Source organism: Oryctolagus cuniculus, chromosome 4, assembly GCF_051225735.1.
Source record: "Oryctolagus cuniculus isolate XC-2025 breed Fujian yellow rabbit chromosome 4, ASM5122573v1, whole genome shotgun sequence".
Classification (NCBI taxonomy): domain Eukaryota; kingdom Metazoa; phylum Chordata; class Mammalia; order Lagomorpha; family Leporidae; genus Oryctolagus; species Oryctolagus cuniculus.
Genome location: NC_142870.1, coordinates 140,181,819 through 140,199,238, shown reverse-complemented (window position 1 = coordinate 140,199,238; position 17,420 = coordinate 140,181,819). Strand labels below are relative to the sequence as shown.

Here is a 17,420-nt window from a genome sequence, read left to right as displayed (position 1 = left end):
GGGGCTTCAGTGCCGTGGGTATCATCCATTACACAGGACATGACCTGGCCATTAACCCCTCCACTCGGGAGCCTGCGGGAACGTGGGGGCTCCACACACTCACGTGTCGCCCTCAGCCCAGTCCCTTCAACAGGAGAGGTTCCTAGCTGCTGTATCAGCATCGCCCACTTTTTTTATTTGACAGTTACAGAGAGAAAGGTCTAGAAAGGACTTCCTCCTGTCGATTTACCCCCCAAATGACTGCTATGGCCGGAGCTGCGCCGATCCAAAGCCAGGAGCCAGGAGCCTCCTCCTGGTCTTCCAAGAGAGTACAGGGTCCAAGCACCTGGGCCATCCTCCACTGCCCTCCCAGGCCACAGCAGAGAGTTGGACTGGAAGGGGAGCAGCTGGGACTAGAACCGGCGCCCATACGGGATGCCAGCGCCGCAGGCGGAGGATTAACCAAGTGAGCCACGGCGCCAGCCTCAACATCGCCCACTTCTAAGCAGACCTCTGAATCCTAACATTTGTGACTATGCACAACCAGTTTATTCTAAGTTTAATTACAAGACAGGCACAGCTACACCACTCTACTGAGCAGAACCTAAGCACAGAGGCTTACTTTGATTATTTGATTATTCGAACATCAACGTCTGTCTCATCTGCTTGGACTGCCAACCCAAAATCCCACCCTGGAGGACTGAAATTCCTTTAAAACAATAGTTACTTATTTATATATTTGAAAAGCTGAGTGGCATAGACAGAGGGAGAGAGATCTTTCATCTACTGGTTCACTCCTCCAAAAGGCCCCAATATCTAGGTCTGGGCCAGGCTGAAGTTGGGAGCCAGGAGCTCCATTCCAGTCTCTCATGTGGGTGCAGGGGCCCAAGCACTTAGTCCATTCTGCACTGCCTTCTCAGGTGCATTAGCAGGGAACTGGATCAGAAGCAGAGTAGCCAGGACCATACCACTCTGATATGGGATGCCAGCATTGCAAATGATGGCTTAACCTGCTGTGCCACAATGCTGCTGGCTTCCAGAAATTTCTCTTAATTCTAGGGGCTGGAAGTCTAGGATCAAGGTTCCAGCAGAGCTGGTTTTTTCTGGCCTCTCTCCTTGATCTGTGGATGGCCACCCTCCCCTGTGTCTGTACGTGGTCTTCATTCTGTGCATCTGTATCCAGATATCAGTCATGCTGGGTTAGGGTTTACCCAGTGACTTCATTTTAATTTAATTATCGCTAAATATTCTGTCTCCAAATACAGTCACATTCTGAGGTACTAGGTGTTAGAACTTCAACATAACTAATTATCTTCAGGGCCGATGCAGTGGTTTAGTAGGTTAGGCTTCTGCCTACGGTGCCAGCATCCCCTATGGGCACCAGCTCACATCCCAGCTGCTCCACTTCCGATCCAGCTCTCTGCTAATGGCCTGGGAAAGCAGACCAGCCCAGCTCCGGCCGTTGTGGCCATCTGGGGAATGAACCAGCAGGTGGAGGGCCTTTCTCTGCCTCTTCCTCTAACTCCGCCACTCAGATAATCTTTTTTAAAAAAAAATTATCTTTGAGGGGTAGGCACAATTCAATCCATAATATCATCCAAAATAATACTCTGTCATATAATTGATCTCATCCAAAAGCCTGGTGTTTCCCACATAATTCTTCAATGCCTCTTTTAGATGGAAATTATTGTCATGCTGCCTTTTCCTGGAGTGATTAGGAAGACATCTTGGAGGACAAAACGTTGGTTAGCGGTTGACTTGTAAGCCACATATTAGTGTGCTTGTCACCATTCTGTAAGCATTTTTTTAACCCTCCGTCCTCAGGCTTTGCTTCTGGAATTGAAGGGCCACGCCGTCTGCCCTTTTACTGCCTTGAAGATCATCGATTGCAAGATGGACCCCTGGTCCCTCAGGCGGCTGGGGAAGGCTCTGCAGCTCTGCAGCTTGCGTTCTCTCGTCCTCGATTACTGCAAGTAAGGCTGGAACAGAGTCCCCTGGGGCTCTGCTGCTGCTGGGCTGGGGCAGGCCAGAGCCAGGGGGAGCCCTGTGTGCCTCATGTCAAGGCCTGGCTAACAGACGAACCTCTAACCCCTCCTTAGAGTTCATGTTCCTAAGCAAATGGTAGGTTGGCAGAGCTTTCTCCATTTGTCCACTCAACAAACCCTTGCTACAGGCCAGTTCATGCAGGATGCCATGTGCATGCCTGTGCTCATTGCTAAGGAAGATGCAAAGATATACGGAGCCATGCTGCATAGCACAAGGGAGAGGGTCTGAATATCACAGAGGTCCACACATCTGTGATGGTTTGGATAAGGGAAACCACCCTTCCCTGGGTGATGGGTCAGTGCTCACCAGGAAGGGAGCTGGGGAGGCAGGTGGGGTACTTGGGAGGAGCAAGGCAGGTCCTTTAGAGGGCTTGGGGTGCCCCGAGTATCAGGAGAAGGTCAGTGGGTAAGCGTTATCATCATGGATACCAGCTAACAGTTAACAAGTGCTCACTGTGCGCCGAGCTTGCTGCCTGGGCTATCTCGTTTGCCTTCCCAACCCTCTAGGAGATGTATACATTTCTATTCCTAGACTGTAGATGAGTTATCAACTTGTCAAGGCCACCGTAGTGGTGCAGCAGGTAAAGCTGCCACCTGACACCTGCTTCCCATATGGGCATCGGTTCATGTTCTGGCTGCTGTACTTCGATCCAGCTCTCTGCTAATGACCTGGGAAAAACAATGCAAGAGTCCCAAGAATTTGGGCCCCTGCTACCCATGTGGGAGGCCCAGATGCAGCTCCTGGCTCCTGCCTGGCCCAGTAAGCCCTGGCCATTGTGGCCATCTGGGGAGTAAACCAGAGGATGGAAAATCTCTCTCCACCTCTCCCTTTCTAACTCTGACCTTTAAATACATAAATAAATCTTAGAGATCAAGTCATTCAAGGTCACTTGGCTCTTATTCACAGAGTCCAGATTGTGAGTCCAGATTGTCTGAATCAGAGCTTAAATCTTACCCACGACATTAGATTGCATGGGGTCTAAATTGGCCATCTACAAGTTATTCCAACTGCTTGTATGAGAAGTGGAAACTTCGGATCTATACTGAGATCTCCTCCGCTTCAGAAGTTGTGATCCGTGACTTCCTGTGCAGTCACACGGGCACTGATACACAAAAGGCCAACAGGCTGAGAGGCGAGAGAAATGATTCCCACCTGAGAAGCTGTGACTCCGAGCCACAGAGGCCCCTGAAGAACCAGGCTCCTCAGGGTCCTGCCAGTAACAGCAGGGAGTCCATCAGCAAAGCGGTGGGGGGGGGGGGGGGCTCACTCTTTTAAAAAAATTTGAAAGAGAGAGGGGGAGACAGACACAGCAATCCCCATCACTGGTTCACTCTCCAAATGCCTGCAACAGACAGGGTTGGGTCAGACCAAAACCAAGAGCCAAGCACTCAATCCAGGCCCCCCAAGTGGGTGGCAGGGACCCAACTACTGAAGCCATAATCTACCACCTCCCAGAGCAAGCATCAACAGGAAACTAGGATAGGGATCAGGGCTAGGACCTGAACTCAGGCGCTCCGATATGGGATGCAGACCTCCCAAGCAACATTTTAGCTACTGGGCCAAACGCCCACCCCAAATGGGGAGGGGGCTCTCTGTGGAGGTGCTCCAGGTTTCTGAAATGCTGCCGAAGGGGAGCGTTAGGCAGCGTGTCCTCACAGAAGGCCAGAGTCCTCAGAACACCAAGCAGTGACTACAAGAGCTGCTTGGAGCCGCCAGCTGCCTGCGTGTACTGGGAAGAAGCATCCCTGCTGCCGAGCCCCCTCCATAGCCCAGTTCCTGGGAGGGACACCTAGAGACCTGCCTGGTGGGAAGAGACAAAGGGAGGATTCCCACCCTCGGGAAGGAGCCTGCTGTAACATCAGTTGCATCTCTGACAAGGTTGTCAGGCTGGTAGCTGGGAACCCCACCAGAGCCCTCAATGCCAGTACGGGGGTAGGCGGCAGCATCTGCATACTGCATTCTCTCCCTGCTGCCTTCCCTACTAATCTGGGAGGCAGTAGGCCCACGTACATAACTGACACGTAGTAGGCCCTCAATAGTTCTTTGTTAATGAGCTAAATTTTACAAGGTATTTCTGCTGATGCTACCCAGCTCATCTTCAAGCTCAAGCCTTGACAATCCAAATTCCTTGAAGATGTTGGTTTCACTCATGGAACCCGAGTTTCCTGACCCAGGAGGTTATACCACCCAAGGCAGCCTGCGACTCACTTTGCAAACTAAAGACTGTGTGACACAGGGAAGGGAGTGGCATGGGGCCACGAAGGGGCCAGGAGAGCTTGAACTTTCCTGAACCTGCTCTGCTTCCAACAGGCCCCTCCTTGTCAGAGCTGGTGCCTCTGGCATCCTCCCAGAGTGCTACTGGCCCTGCAAGCTGGGCCCCCCAGCCCGTCTCTGCAGCAGCTGTCTGCCTCCACCTGCTCCCTTGAACGGGTGCTTCAAAACGCCCTCTGCTCCCTCCACCCAGGAGGCGGTCTTTGGGTCCCCTTCCCTCTGCACCCCACCTTGCCTACCATGGCTCCCTGAGCCCACCCAGGCCCTGGAAATCCAAATGGGGGATCAGCAGGGTTGCCTCCAATCACCCTGGTGAGGGCTTTAAAATGAGCCACTCGGTGAGTGGCACAGGTTTTGAAAGTCACTGATGTGTTCCTGTCATTTCTTAGGTTCGGAAAGGAAGAAATGGAGAGTGTTTTCTCAGGCCTGGAGAACCACCAAAGCCTAAAAGGGCTCAGTCTGCGATACTGTGGTCTGGGGCCAGAGAGCGGACAGAGGCTGGGCTCTGTGGTCAGCCGAAGTGCCATCAGGTGCGTGCCCTGCCCCCCACCCTGCTCCCCAGCTCAGCTTGGCACTGTCCTCAGTTAAATTATTTATTTTATTTGAGACACACACATGGCAGGGGGTGGTAGTGAGAGAAACAGATAACTCCCATCTGCTGGTTCATTCCCCAAATGCCTGGAACAGTTAGGGCTGGGCCAGATTGATACCAGGAGCCAGCAACTTAACCCAGGCCTCCCATGTGAGCAGCAGAACTCAATTCCTTGGGCCATCAACTGCTGCCTCCCAGCGTGTGCCTTAGCAGGAAGCTGGAAACGGAAGCAGAGCCTGAACTCGCCCATAGCAGAGTGCCTCAAACCAAGGCTGCCAAGCCGCTCTGCCAGACACCCGCCCCTCCACTATGATTTGAGTCATCTTTCTCCCCCTCTAGTTATTTTTGTTGCTGTAGGAGAAAGATTCTTATAGAATCAAGGGCAGCATGCTTGAATGAGGTGTTTGGTCAGCTGACTTGATCAGTAAGTCAAATTTTCTGACATAAGGTATCATTATGATTGTTTGCTGGTCCATTACTTTATGGCTAGATATATTATTTCATCAGCTGAAGAATTCAAATCTAGATTTCAGGAAGTGGAACCAACATCAAATGAACCTTTCTCCCTTCCCGCAGAGAGTTGTACCTTGATGGAAATCATTTGCAATGTTCCGGAGCCCTGGCTCTCCTCAGACCCCTGGCAGATTTTGCAGAGATGCAGGGGACAGACCAGCCAGCCCCAGGCTCACCCGACACCAGAGGCCCCCCTCAGCTGCTCCAAGGTCAGTGCCAGGGCTCTAGGCACTAACTTCCTGATGGGGAAGCTCTGCCGGGAGGGGCCCTCTCGGTGCATGGAGATTCTTCTTCCCGAGTACGCGTGGGAGACAGAGTAAGAGCCCCAGCGATATCTTTGTCTTAATCCTCAGAGCCTGTGAATATGATCTCACGTGGCAAAAGGGACTTGACCGAGGGGATTGGGTTAAGGATCTTGAGTCAGGGAAGTTATCCTGGACTATGCAAGTGGTCCAGCATCATCTCAGAGGGAGGCAGATGGTCAGAGAGGAGACCAGGCGAGCAGAGGTGGGAACGATGTCAGGAAGGGGCCTCCAGAAGCCGGCCAAGGCGAGGAACGAATTTCCCTGGTGCCGCCAAAGGCAGGCAGCTCTGCAGACTCCTTGACTCCTGCCTGTAAGACCCATTTCAGACCGATTTCCTTAACTGTAAGAATGACAACCTCGGATTGCTCTAAGCAACTCAGCGTGTGGCCAGTTATCACCCAGGCAGCCAGTGCAGCACGTTAATCAGTCTGCGTAACAGTGAAGGCAACCCTAGCAGGGTTAGAGAACATGGATGGACTAGCACCTAAGACCTCCATGAGTACAACTGTCTCCAGAGATGGCTGGCTGGAGTCAGGGCCCCCGCTGTGTCAAACAGCCTCTGAGTTTGCTGCCCTTGACTCTTTCCATTCCAAGGGGTGACTTTTCTGAGTACAGCCAAGGTTTTTCCAAGGAGCAAGCAAAGGCAGCTGATGGGTCTGCCAGAAGTCTCAGGACTGTATTATGACCTGTGAGCCTCTTTCTTCTAAATACTGTGTCAAATCCCATAGGAAGGTTCTATCTAACTGGCCCTCTTTGGAGCACATTCTTAGCTCCTGGACCAGTGTCTAGGGCCCAGATCATGGTGAGCCATGATTGGCCGGGATTGTCACACACAATGGAGCACTGTGACAGGCAGCTCTACCAGCATTGCCAATTCACAGTGGGGGTGTGGCAGTCCCCCAGAGAACAGGCCAGTCAGGACAGACACAAGACAGATGAAAACGATGGTGCTTACTTTCCCATAATTCACTTGTTTTCATAGATTCCAAGTATGCATATTCACAACACTTTTTAAAGCTGATATGTTTAATAATTACTAATTGTAAGGAGTGAATAGTACAGACTTAGAGATGGACCCCAAATCCTATTCCAGCTGTGCATGACTTTGGGCAAATTATGAAATAAATCTAACCTCAGCATCCACTGCAAAATCAACAGAATAAAAATACCCCTTAGCATTTAATGAAGACAGGAAGTGAAGTACTTACTATGGCACCTCACACAGGGTAAGGACTTGAGGGATATTAATTACCACAACCCCATCATTATCATCATAGAAGCAACACCCCTTCCCTAGAGAGTAGAATCCTGAAGCACACTGGTAAACCATCACTCCACTTGCCGGAAAAAGTGAAGAGAAAGGGCTGAAATAAAACCTACTTTGTAGAAATAAATGCAAAGAACATGTGTCTAGCAGAGATTTGTATGTGCAATGGTTATCACTTATTGAGGGAGATTTGTGTAGGTCATTTCTTGAATTTGACAATTCAGTCAACCCAATAAGTATACGAAAGAAAGCTGGAAATCAATGTTTTCTATCAAATATACTTTCCCTGTGCCATTTTTACCAACATTCCTATAAATAGTGATGGTCCTAGGGTGACCATTTAATCTAGCAATGAAGACACCTGTGTCCCCTATCAGAGTACCTGGGTTCAATACCCAGCTTCGCTCCCAATTCCAGCTTCCTGCTAATGCAGACCCTGGAAGGCAGTGGTGATGGTTCAAGTAGCTGGGTCTCTGACACCCACGCAGGAGACCTAGATTGGGTTCCCAGCTCCTGGCTTTGGTGCAGCCTAGTCCTGGCTGTTGCAGACATTTGGGGAGAGAAAAGCATTTGGGAGCTTTTGCTTTTTCTCTTTCTCTCCCCTCCCAATCCCAAATAGCTAACTAAATAGAAATTTTTAAAAGCTGTGGTACTATTTATGAAATCCTATACTGAAGCTTTGGGATCTAAATAATCAGTGGGCCTGTGATTTTTTTTTAAGAACTGGAAATGTGAATGCACCACCTCAAGCAATTGATGTGTGCCAGGCAGGGTCAGGTCTGAGTGGTAGAACTGGAAAGGTGACAGAAGTGACAAAGATGACAGGAAGAAACTTGGAGATCCCCCAGTGCAGTTATCCTAAGTGTTTCTGCAGAAAGGAGCCTTCAACCTTAAGAGTTCAGGATTTGGGACCGGCGTTGTGGCGTGGCAGGTAAAGCCACCACCTGTGATGCCAGCATCCCACATGGGTGCAGGTTCAGGTCTTGGTTGCTCCAGTTCCAATCCAGTTCCCTGCTAAAAGGAAGCCTTGGTAAAGTAGAAGATGGCCCAAGTGCTTGGGCCCCTGCCATCCATGTGGGAGACCCAGATGAAGCTTCTGGCTCCTGGCTTAGGCTTGGCCCAGTCCCAGCTGTTGCTGCCATCTGGGGAGTGAACCACAGATGAAAGCTCTCTCTCTCTGCCTCTCCTGACTTTCAAGCACATAAATTAATCTTAAAAATAGAGATTGAGAGAGTGTGTTCAGGATTTGTTTTCCCAGAAAGCCAAAGAGACAGGGCTGGAGCTGCCTACAGGGAGTGCCGTCCCTTCACTGGGTGGGAACTGCTCCGACTGGGCCAAGCCCTGACATCAGCGGTCAACAGGCAGGACCTCTTTAAAGTTCCTCCCATCAGTTAGGATCTCAGCAAAACAACAACAAAACCACAACAAGTTCAAGTGCATGTCTAGCTTCTTCTCCTGCAGCTGACAGTCTCTGAGGTCCACATTCACTGGAAACTTGGTGCTTATCCAGCTCAACTAGCACATCTGAGTCACTCTGCGTTCTTTTGGGTAACTATTAGTGACTCCCAGCCACCCCCGAATGCCACAGCCGGGGAGGCTTGAACAACGGAAATGTATTTTCTCACGGTTCTGGAGGCTCAGGGTCTCAAATCAGTTCTGTGGCCGGTTCGGGCTCTCTTCCTGGTTTGCAAACAGCCACCTTCTCACTGTAGCCTCCCCTGAGCACACAAAGGCACAGAGAGACAGGCAGTCTATAGCCACTGCTACCTCTTCTCAGAAAGACACCGCCTCCTATCAGATTGGGCCCCACCTTTGTGACCCCACGTAACTATTTCCTTAGTGAGCTACACTGGGGGTTAGGGCTTGAACGTATGAAGGCAGAGGGGACACAAACTTCAGTCCATAGCTGTAATGTGCTCACCAGTGCAGACTGAAAACACCTTCGCCTTCAAAGTCAGACCGATAGACTCTGCTCCAGCACACTAGTTTTCACACCTTGATTTAAACTTCTTTTTGCCATCACAGTTAGCCTTCAATGATAACTGGAAGAAAAGAGCCATGCAAGGCAAGAAAATGGAATTATGCTACACTACTAATGCCTCCTCTGTTTCCATTTTAAGTTCAAGGATTTATTTACTTTATTTGAAAGAGTTCTAGAGAGGGAGAACGAGAGGGAGAGAGATCTTTCATCTGCTGGTTCACTCCCCAAATGGCCACAACAGCCAGCACTGGGCCAGGCTGAAGCCAAGTGCTTCTTCTGGGTCTCCCACGTGGCTACAGGGGCTCAAGCACTTGGGCCATCCTCTACTGCTTTCCCAGGCACATTAGCAGGGAGCTGGATGGGAAGTGGAGCAGCCAGATCTCAAACTGGTGCCTATATGGGATGCCAACATTGTAAGGGGCAATAATCCGCTATGCCACAGTGCCAGCCCCTCCTTTTTAGTTTTTTTATTTGAAAAGCAGAGACAGAGGGTGTCTGTTTGATGGTTCGCGTCCCAAATATCTGCAATAGGCAGTGATATGCCAGCCTGATGTCAAAAGCTTGGAATTCAATCTGAGTCTCAGACTCAAGTGCTCGAGCCATCACCACTGCCTCCCAGGGTCTGCATTAGCAGGAAGCTGGAATGGAAGCTGGAGCCGGGTATAAAAATCTGGGTACTTGGATATGAAACACAGGCATCTTAACCCTCTTGGCCAAATACCTGCCCTCTCTTTCTCCTTTTTAACCACAAGATACTTTGTACCAATTGCCTGAGTAACAAATCCTAATTTCCTGTATTACTTAGACCTCTCCAAGCATCCAGGTGTTGGCTAAGGGAAAGCAATTGTACTGATCTTCTCCAACCATCTAGTGGTGTTTAGGGTCTCGCATTCACCCCAACTTCCCTTACTAACTAGCACCCCGATTTTGCTTTGAAGGAACTACCCTTTCCCTGCGGGCTGCAGCCTAGTGAAGGGGTCAGTTAAGGCATCTGCCCTCTCCTGGCCAGGACCCACATACAGGACCTACATTCTGCCAACTGGACTTTGCCACCCTAAAAAATGTGCCTCGAGCAGTGTCCTTTGCCTCATCCAGCCAGACCTGGGAGCTGTCATGGCTCCTGTCCTTTAATAACCCTGGCCTTGGAACCAGGGTACATGAAAACTTTCCATGGAATGTGCTGGGCAGGGTGTGGATGCTTTTAAACAGAGGTCTAGATTCACAGCTTCCCCAGGGAATATGTGCCTGAGACTTAAAGTCCTTGATCACACCCATCCTCCTCCTACTTTGCAAGAGACAGGCAGCCTCTCTCCCACTCAGTGTGCCAGCAGAGTCTTCCCCTGGAGTATGAAAGGAAGAGATGTTTCCAAATGTTAATGTAAATGTTAACCAAATAAATGACTAATAATTCAATGACAGATCATTCTTACATATCAGTGATTTCCGGTTTTTGCTTTTACCAAAATTGAAGAAGCAAGTCATGGTATTGGCTGAAAGTCCATTAAAAACTTTGTTGATTGATCAGTATATGATTTTTAACATACAACTCAGCAGTTCAGAGAATGAAATAATACCACGGTATTATTATTAATCTCCTAGGATTTCCCAGTTAAATTAGAATTTTAGATGAAAAATACTTTATTATGTGACATGCACTGTTTGGGATACACATATACTAAGATAACTGTTCCTTGTTTATCTGGCATTTGAATGGAACTGAATGTCCTGTACTGCAAAGAGGGGGGATGGGGGAAGAGGCTAAATCTAGCAGCCCTATTCCATCCCCATCGTGGTAAACAAGTTTCCTCAGCACTAGAAACCACAACAATGAAAAACAGAAACAGAATTCATACTCAACTATCTCATCCTAGCAGTAATATCCCTCAGTTAATATGTGAATTGTAGGAACAACTAAAAGGTCATCCATCTCCTTGAGAAATGCATTCAATAAAATTTTTGTATTTTGACGTTTCAAAGTGTTTAAAATACATATGTTGTATTTATCACTACATGCTACTATAGTACTAATGATTTGGGGACTATCTTAAAATGTATTTTATGTGAGTGAAGTTGAACATCTTTTCATTTGCTTTTGTTTATAGCGCTTGTCTATTTTCTTTTTTTAATATTTTTTTTAATATTTTTTTTTTATTTTTTATTTTTGACAGGCAGAGTGGACAGTGAGAGAGAGAGAGACAGAGAGAAAGGTCTTCCTTTGCCGTTGGTTCACCCTCCAATGGCCGCCGCTGCAGCCGGCGCACCGCGCTGATCCGATGGCAGGAGCCAGGATCCAGGTGCTTTTCCTGGTCTCCCATGGGGTGCAGGGCCCAAGCACCTGGGCCATCCTCCACTGCACTCCCTGGCCATAGCAGAGAGCTGGCCTGGAAGAGGGGCAACCGGGACAGAATCCGGCGCCCCGACCGGGACTAGAACCCGGTGTGCCGGCGCCGCAAGGTGGAGGATTAGCCTATTGAGCCACGGCGCCGGCTCGCGCTTGTCTATTTTCCTCCTGGCCTATGGTCTTCTTACTTTTCATTTGTTAAACTCTTTATTTAGCAGAACCACTAAGCCTTTGACTATAATGTCAATTAAAAATGTTATCTCATGTCAGTGCTATGGTGTGGCAGGTTAAAGCCCCAGTTCAGTGCCAGTATCTCATATGGGTGCTAGTTAGAGTCCCTGCTGCTCCACTTCTGATCCAGCTCCCTGCTAATGGGCCTGGGAAAGTAGCAGAAGATGGTCCAAGTGCTTGGGCCTCTGCACCCACGTGGCAGACCTGGGAGAAGCTCCTGGCTTCAGCCTGGCCCAGCCCTGGCTGTTGTGACCATTTAGGGAGTGAATCAGCAAATGAAATTCCTCTCTCTTTCTCTGTCTCTACCTCTCTCTGTAACTCTGACTTTCAAATAACATATTTTTAAAAAGATTTATTTTTTATTTATCTCGACCGGCGCCGCAGCTCACTAGGCTAATCCTCCACCTGCAGCACTGGCACCCCAGGTTCTAGTCCTGGTTGGGACACTGGTTCTGTCCCAGTTGCTCCTCTTCCAGACCAGCTCTCTGCTGTGGCCCAGGAAGGCAGTGGAGGGTGGCCCAAGTGCTTGGGCCCTGCACCCCATAGGAGACCAGGAGAAGCACCTGGCTCCTGGCTTTGGATCGGCGCAGCGTGCTGGCCATAACGGCCATTGTGGGGTAAACCAACAGAAGGAAGACCTTTCTCCCTGTCTCACTGTCTAACTCTGCCTGTCAAAAAAAATTAACATATATATATGTTATCTCAAAAATTGAATAAAAACGAAAATTGGTAAATACAGATGAAATTGTTAATACTTTGGATCCTATGATTCTAAGAGGGTTTAAAATTTAAATATCTATACATGTAGCATTACAAGGGAGTATTACAGGCTGATCTACACCTGTAATCAGACTCTCAGATGTAAACTCTTCAGAGTGAGCAGAAGTAGGAATAAAAGCACAGGAAGTAAGGGAACAAGGCCAAGTTTTCTATGACTGCAGGAGCCTCTGCTTGTGCCTGGCAGTGCTTGGGATGTCCTAAAGAACTAAGGTGGGAATCAGATGGCTTGAGGTTTAGACTCCATTTGATCCACTTAAAGAAAAGGATAGAACATTCTATTTTTAAATGTCAGTATTTGTATTTTTCTAGAAATTTCAACCTCTGAAATTTTAAAACTTAACATGAAAAACAGCTATTCACCTAAAAATGTGCAAGGCAGTACAGAAACCTTTCTGTATGCCTCTAAGATGATATGAGAGCAAACATGAGGTTCCAGGTTCTTTCTCCTGGTCTTGAGCTACTCCCTGGCCTCCCAGTAACTTCTCCTTCCTGCCAGAGTCAGGCACAAGGCTTTCTGTTGCTCACAACCGAAGAGGCCTCAATGCCTCACCAACTGTTTTTTTTCTTTATTTGAGGGGCAGGAGTTGTAGTGCTGTTTGGGAAGTCCACATCCCTTATCAGAGCACCGGTTTGAGTCCCAGCTGCTCTGCACCCGATCCAGTTCCCTGCTAATGCGCCTGGGAGGCAGCAGATAATGGCTCAAGTGCTTGGGTTCTACCAACCATGTGGGAAACCTAGATGGGGTTTCTGTATCCTGGCTTCAGCCCGGCTCAGCCCTGGCTATTGTGAGCATTGGGTAGATGGCAGAGTGAAGTGTAGGAGTGTGGGGATTTGTGGAAAGAAAATGGATGGGATGGGTTTTAAGTAGATGAATTAGCATAGGCCTCCTCGAAAAGATGGCCTCTGAGTACAGTCACATTGAGGGATTGAGCCCTGAGGATGGAGAGCGTTCCAGGTGGAGGGATCAACCTGTACAGAGGCCCTAGGGCCTTTGCCCTCAGGAGCAACAGTTGCCTGCTGGTAACAGGGGCAGCAGGTAACTGCTAGGAGTGACTGGTGGGGCTGGGTTAGAGAAGAACCCCTCAATCTGAGGGCAAACCCGGGGGTGGGTAGGGAGACCTGGAAGGAGTCTGTCCGCTTGGCAAGTGGCGTCTGCCCAGGCGAGATGAGAGTAGGAGCAAGGGAGGGGGTGAGAAGTGGTCAGATCGCATAAGACCATGTCCTAACAGATTGCAGGTGCGGTGCAAAGGAAAGAAAAAGAGGGGCCTGGAATGACTGCCAAGCAATTACATTCTAGTATATTTTCTAAAATATGTCCCAATACAGCCTGAGAACTTGCCATGGGGCTCCAAACCCATAAAAATTTGTGGTATAGATGCCATCTTAACTGTTAAAATGATCATATTAAGTGTTAAAGTCAACATATAGATTGGTCTAAGTATAGAAGTGATCATATAAATAACATCAAGTACCTGGTAAAAATAATAGAATTAAAGGGGCCAGTGCTGTGGCACAGTGGGTTAAAGCCATGGCCTGCAGTGCCAGCATCCCATATGGGCACTGGCTCAGTCCTGGCTGCCCCTCTTCCAATCCAGCTCTCTCCTATGGTCTGGGAAAGCAGTAGAAGATGGCCCAGGTCCTTGGGCCCCTGCACACATGTGGGAGACCTAGAAGAAGCTCCTGGCACCTGGCTCCTGATGGGTGCAGCTCCGGCCATTGCAGCCATCTGGGGATTGAGCCAGCGGATGGAAGACCTCTCTCTGTAACTCTGTCTTTCAAATAAATAAATCTTTAGGGGCCAGCGCTGTGGCTCACTTGGTTAATCCTCTGCCTGAGATGCCGGCATCCCAGGATCTAGTCCCAGTTGCTCCTTTTCCAGTCCAGCTCTCTGCTGTGGCCCAGGAAGGCAGTGGAGGATGGCCCAAGTGCTTGGGCCCTGCACCCGCATGGGAGACCAGGAAGAAGCACCTGGCTCCTGGCTTTGGATCAGTGCAACGCCGGCTGTGGCAGCCATTTGGGGGTTAACCAACAGAAGGAAGACCTTTCTCTCGGTCTCTCTCTCTCACTGTCTATAATTCTGTCAAATTAAACATAAATAAATCTTTAAAATAGAATTAAAAAGGAAGGAAAGTCCAATATGGGAAGCAATTCACAGAGCAGACTCCTAAAATGACATTCGCTGTAAATAACACTCTGACCTCAGAATCAACCCTTAAGGCTTGCTGGTCTGGCTGAAAGGCCTGCAAGAGCATTTCAGACATGGAAAGCCAACACTCTATGGCAAAAAAAAAAAAAAAAAAAATACCCTACATGGAGGATCTCTTTGAGACCTCAGTGGAAAGAAAGGATCATGAAAGAAACATACTCTTCTCTGAAGGGAGGAGAGAACATCCACTTTGCTTATGGCGGTGTCCAAATACCGATGGAGTCTATGGTCACAAAAGGCGTCCATAGCCTTGGCAGCCCATGGCAAGAGCCTCAGATGATCACTGACATCACAAATAAGAGTGTTAATTGTTAAAGGAACAACAGAAGTCACTGTGCACTTGCTCTCCATGTAGGACCTCTATCCCTAATGAATTGTACTATGAGAATCGACTGCAAATTTTATTCCCAAATCGTGCTCTATATTTTGTGTGTGCGTGAGTGCAAACTGTTGAAATCTATGCTAAACATGGTGTTGGTCCTCTGTATATAAAATCAAACTAAAGTTGAACCATAATGAAGAAGGAGATGGCAGGGGGAGAAGGAGATGGGATGGGAGTTGGAGAGGGGTTATAGGGGAAAGAACCATTATATTCCTAAAGTTGCATCTATGAAAAAATGCATTCATTAAGTAAGAACTTTTTAAAAGTGCCCCGAAGTGTTCCTCCCTGCTCTATTCATGCTAACTCCAGGGGCTACAGAGAGCTGCTGTGGCACGGGAAGAGAAAGGAACCCAAGACTTGGCAGGGCCATTCTTGGGCTCTACTTGGTTGCACGCTCACCTCAAGCCTTTGAGGAGACAAACACTAAAAAGACATGCCTGCGCTGAAGGAATGTGACCTTACAACAGGTCAGACAACCTCCTTGGGAGAAACTCCTCTCCCAAAGTTTCGGTAAAATGAAGGCACTAACAGCAAAGTGTTGCCACAATGCACTCATTCCACTTTCAACAGGCTGCTTTTTAAGCTTGTTTCTTTTTTCCTAACCAGACAACCAGAGTGGAAGTTCCACTTCAAACCAGATTACAAAATCCTCTGAAGCTGTCACAGTGAAAACTACTTTGGAGAAGAAAAAAAGAAAAAAAGGTATTTTTCTTGTTGTCATTTGAACTACTGTCTCCATGTCCTTCATCTCCTAAGTCATTTCCTCCTGCAGGGTCTGTGGGTTCCCAGTAAGTAACCACCCCGGACAGAGACAACAGCTCAAGTTGGGGGAAAAGGTGCAGAGTCTTGTGACCTCAGATGAGCCACACATGGAAGGGCTCTGCCATGACCAGAGGAGTTAGTCTTTGGAACATTTGACAACACAAAGAAGAATCACAAGGCGTGGGCTGGCATGGGACTCTCTCTGCAATCAACCTGAGAAACTCAGCTTAGAGACTTCTCCCCAGTTGGAAACAGCATTTCTAAAGAGTGTTAAGACAGCACCAACCTCTAGGGGGCGTTACATTAATGAGCCATGTGCGAGTATTAAGGGTCCATGCTGAGTGGGGAGGCCTGGCTCTTGGCTTCTAGTTCTGCTAGGTGAGGATTCTGCTCACAGCCTCCTACACTCCTTTCTGGCTTTAAGTCTGTGAAGCTAGGAGCTTGTGAGTGCAAAGTCCCCCTCTGACCAGGTGCCAAGAGCCAGGCATGTGTGAAATATGCATCTTGTGTGGCCTTTCTTCTGTCCTTGAATTATCCTTGTGAGTCTCCTCTGAAATATCATTGAATTAGAAAATTATAAACTTATGCTCTAAAAAGTCACATGAAAATGTGAAGACAATTTATCAGACCTGGTCTCTGTTGTCTGATATAAACTTAGTCTTTCCACTGGATCATGTCAGTAGATTTTGGGAAAGCTACTAACAGGAAAGACAAAAAAACAAGAAAAGAACCATGCTAGGCTATTTGTTTTAGATGATATGATGCCTTCATCAGTTTAGGCTGCTGTGAAGAAAAATCAGACTGCTAACTCAAATAGCAAAAGTTCATTCTCACTGTCTTGTATCTGGGAAGTGCAAGGTCAAGGCGTCAGAAGGTTTGGAAGTCCCTACTTCCCAGACTGTCCCTACATGACAGAAAGAGGTCTGAAGAGCATTCTCAGGTCTCTTTTACAAAGCACAAACTCTATGGAACCCTCATGACATAGTCACCTGCCAAAGACCCCACCTTCTAATACTACCACATTGGGGTTCAGAATTTAAGATTTATTTTATTTATTTCAAAGACAGAGCCACAGACAGGAAAGATCATCCATCTTCTGGTTCACTTCCCAGATGGCCATGACAGTCGTGGCTGGGCCAAGCCGAAGCCAGAAGCCTAGAACTCCATCTGGGTCTCCCCTATGTGTGGTAGGGGCCCATATTCTGCTGCCTTCCCAGGCTCACTGGTGTGGAACTGGATCAAAAGCAGAGTAGCCAGGGCTCACTCATACTGGCACTCTAATATTGGATGCTGGCCAATTCTGGACACAGCATCTACAATTTCAACTAAAAGATTTGAGAGATGGGGCTGGCACTGTGGCATAGCGGGTTAAAGCCCTGGCCTGAAGCGCCGGCATCCCATATGGGCACCGGTTCTAGTCCCAGCTGCTCCACTTCTGATCCAGCTCTCTGCTATGGCCTGGGAAAGCAGTAGAAGATGGCCCAAGTTCGTGGGCTCCTGCACCCATGTGGGAGACCTGAAAGAAGCTCCTGGCTCTTGGCTTCAGATTGGACCAGCTCTGGCTGTTGCAGCCATCTGGGGAGTGAACCAGTGGATGGAAGACCTCTCTATCTCTACCTCTGTTATTCAAATAAAATAAATCTTAAAAAAAAGAAGATTTGAGACACAGAATTTGTTCATTACAGACGGTTACCATTCAGAAATGTTTTCAACCAAAAACCTCCTCAGAAGTTGTCAAGGTTCCAGTGGGGACAGGGCTGATTA

At 48.3% G+C, this 17,420-nt stretch overlaps 1 protein-coding gene and 1 long non-coding RNA gene across 7 annotated transcripts in view; one reads left to right on the top strand and one right to left on the bottom strand.

Annotated features, from left to right (window-relative positions):
• Positions 1-17,420, top strand: part of LOC100358019 (uncharacterized) — a 70,658-nt gene that overhangs the window by 17,814 nt on the left and 35,424 nt on the right. Inside the window, exons 4-8 of one of the 2 annotated variants that reach the window (XM_089331138.1) lie at positions 1,804-1,952; positions 4,686-4,826; positions 5,465-5,610; positions 15,501-15,596; positions 15,667-17,308. In XM_089331138.1, the coding sequence (XP_089187264.1) occupies positions 1,804-1,952; positions 4,686-4,826; positions 5,465-5,610; positions 15,501-15,596; positions 15,667-15,686 (552 nt within the window). In that variant the 3' untranslated portion in view covers positions 15,687-17,308. Of the gene's footprint in view, positions 1-1,803; positions 1,953-4,685; positions 4,827-5,464; positions 5,611-15,500; positions 15,597-15,666; positions 17,309-17,420 lie in introns of those variants that run through there. The other variant, XM_017346669.4, reaches the window with a different exon arrangement.
• LOC149127135 (uncharacterized) overlaps positions 1-17,420 on the bottom strand; it is a 563,175-nt gene that overhangs the window by 536,019 nt on the left and 9,736 nt on the right. The window lies entirely within an intron of this gene.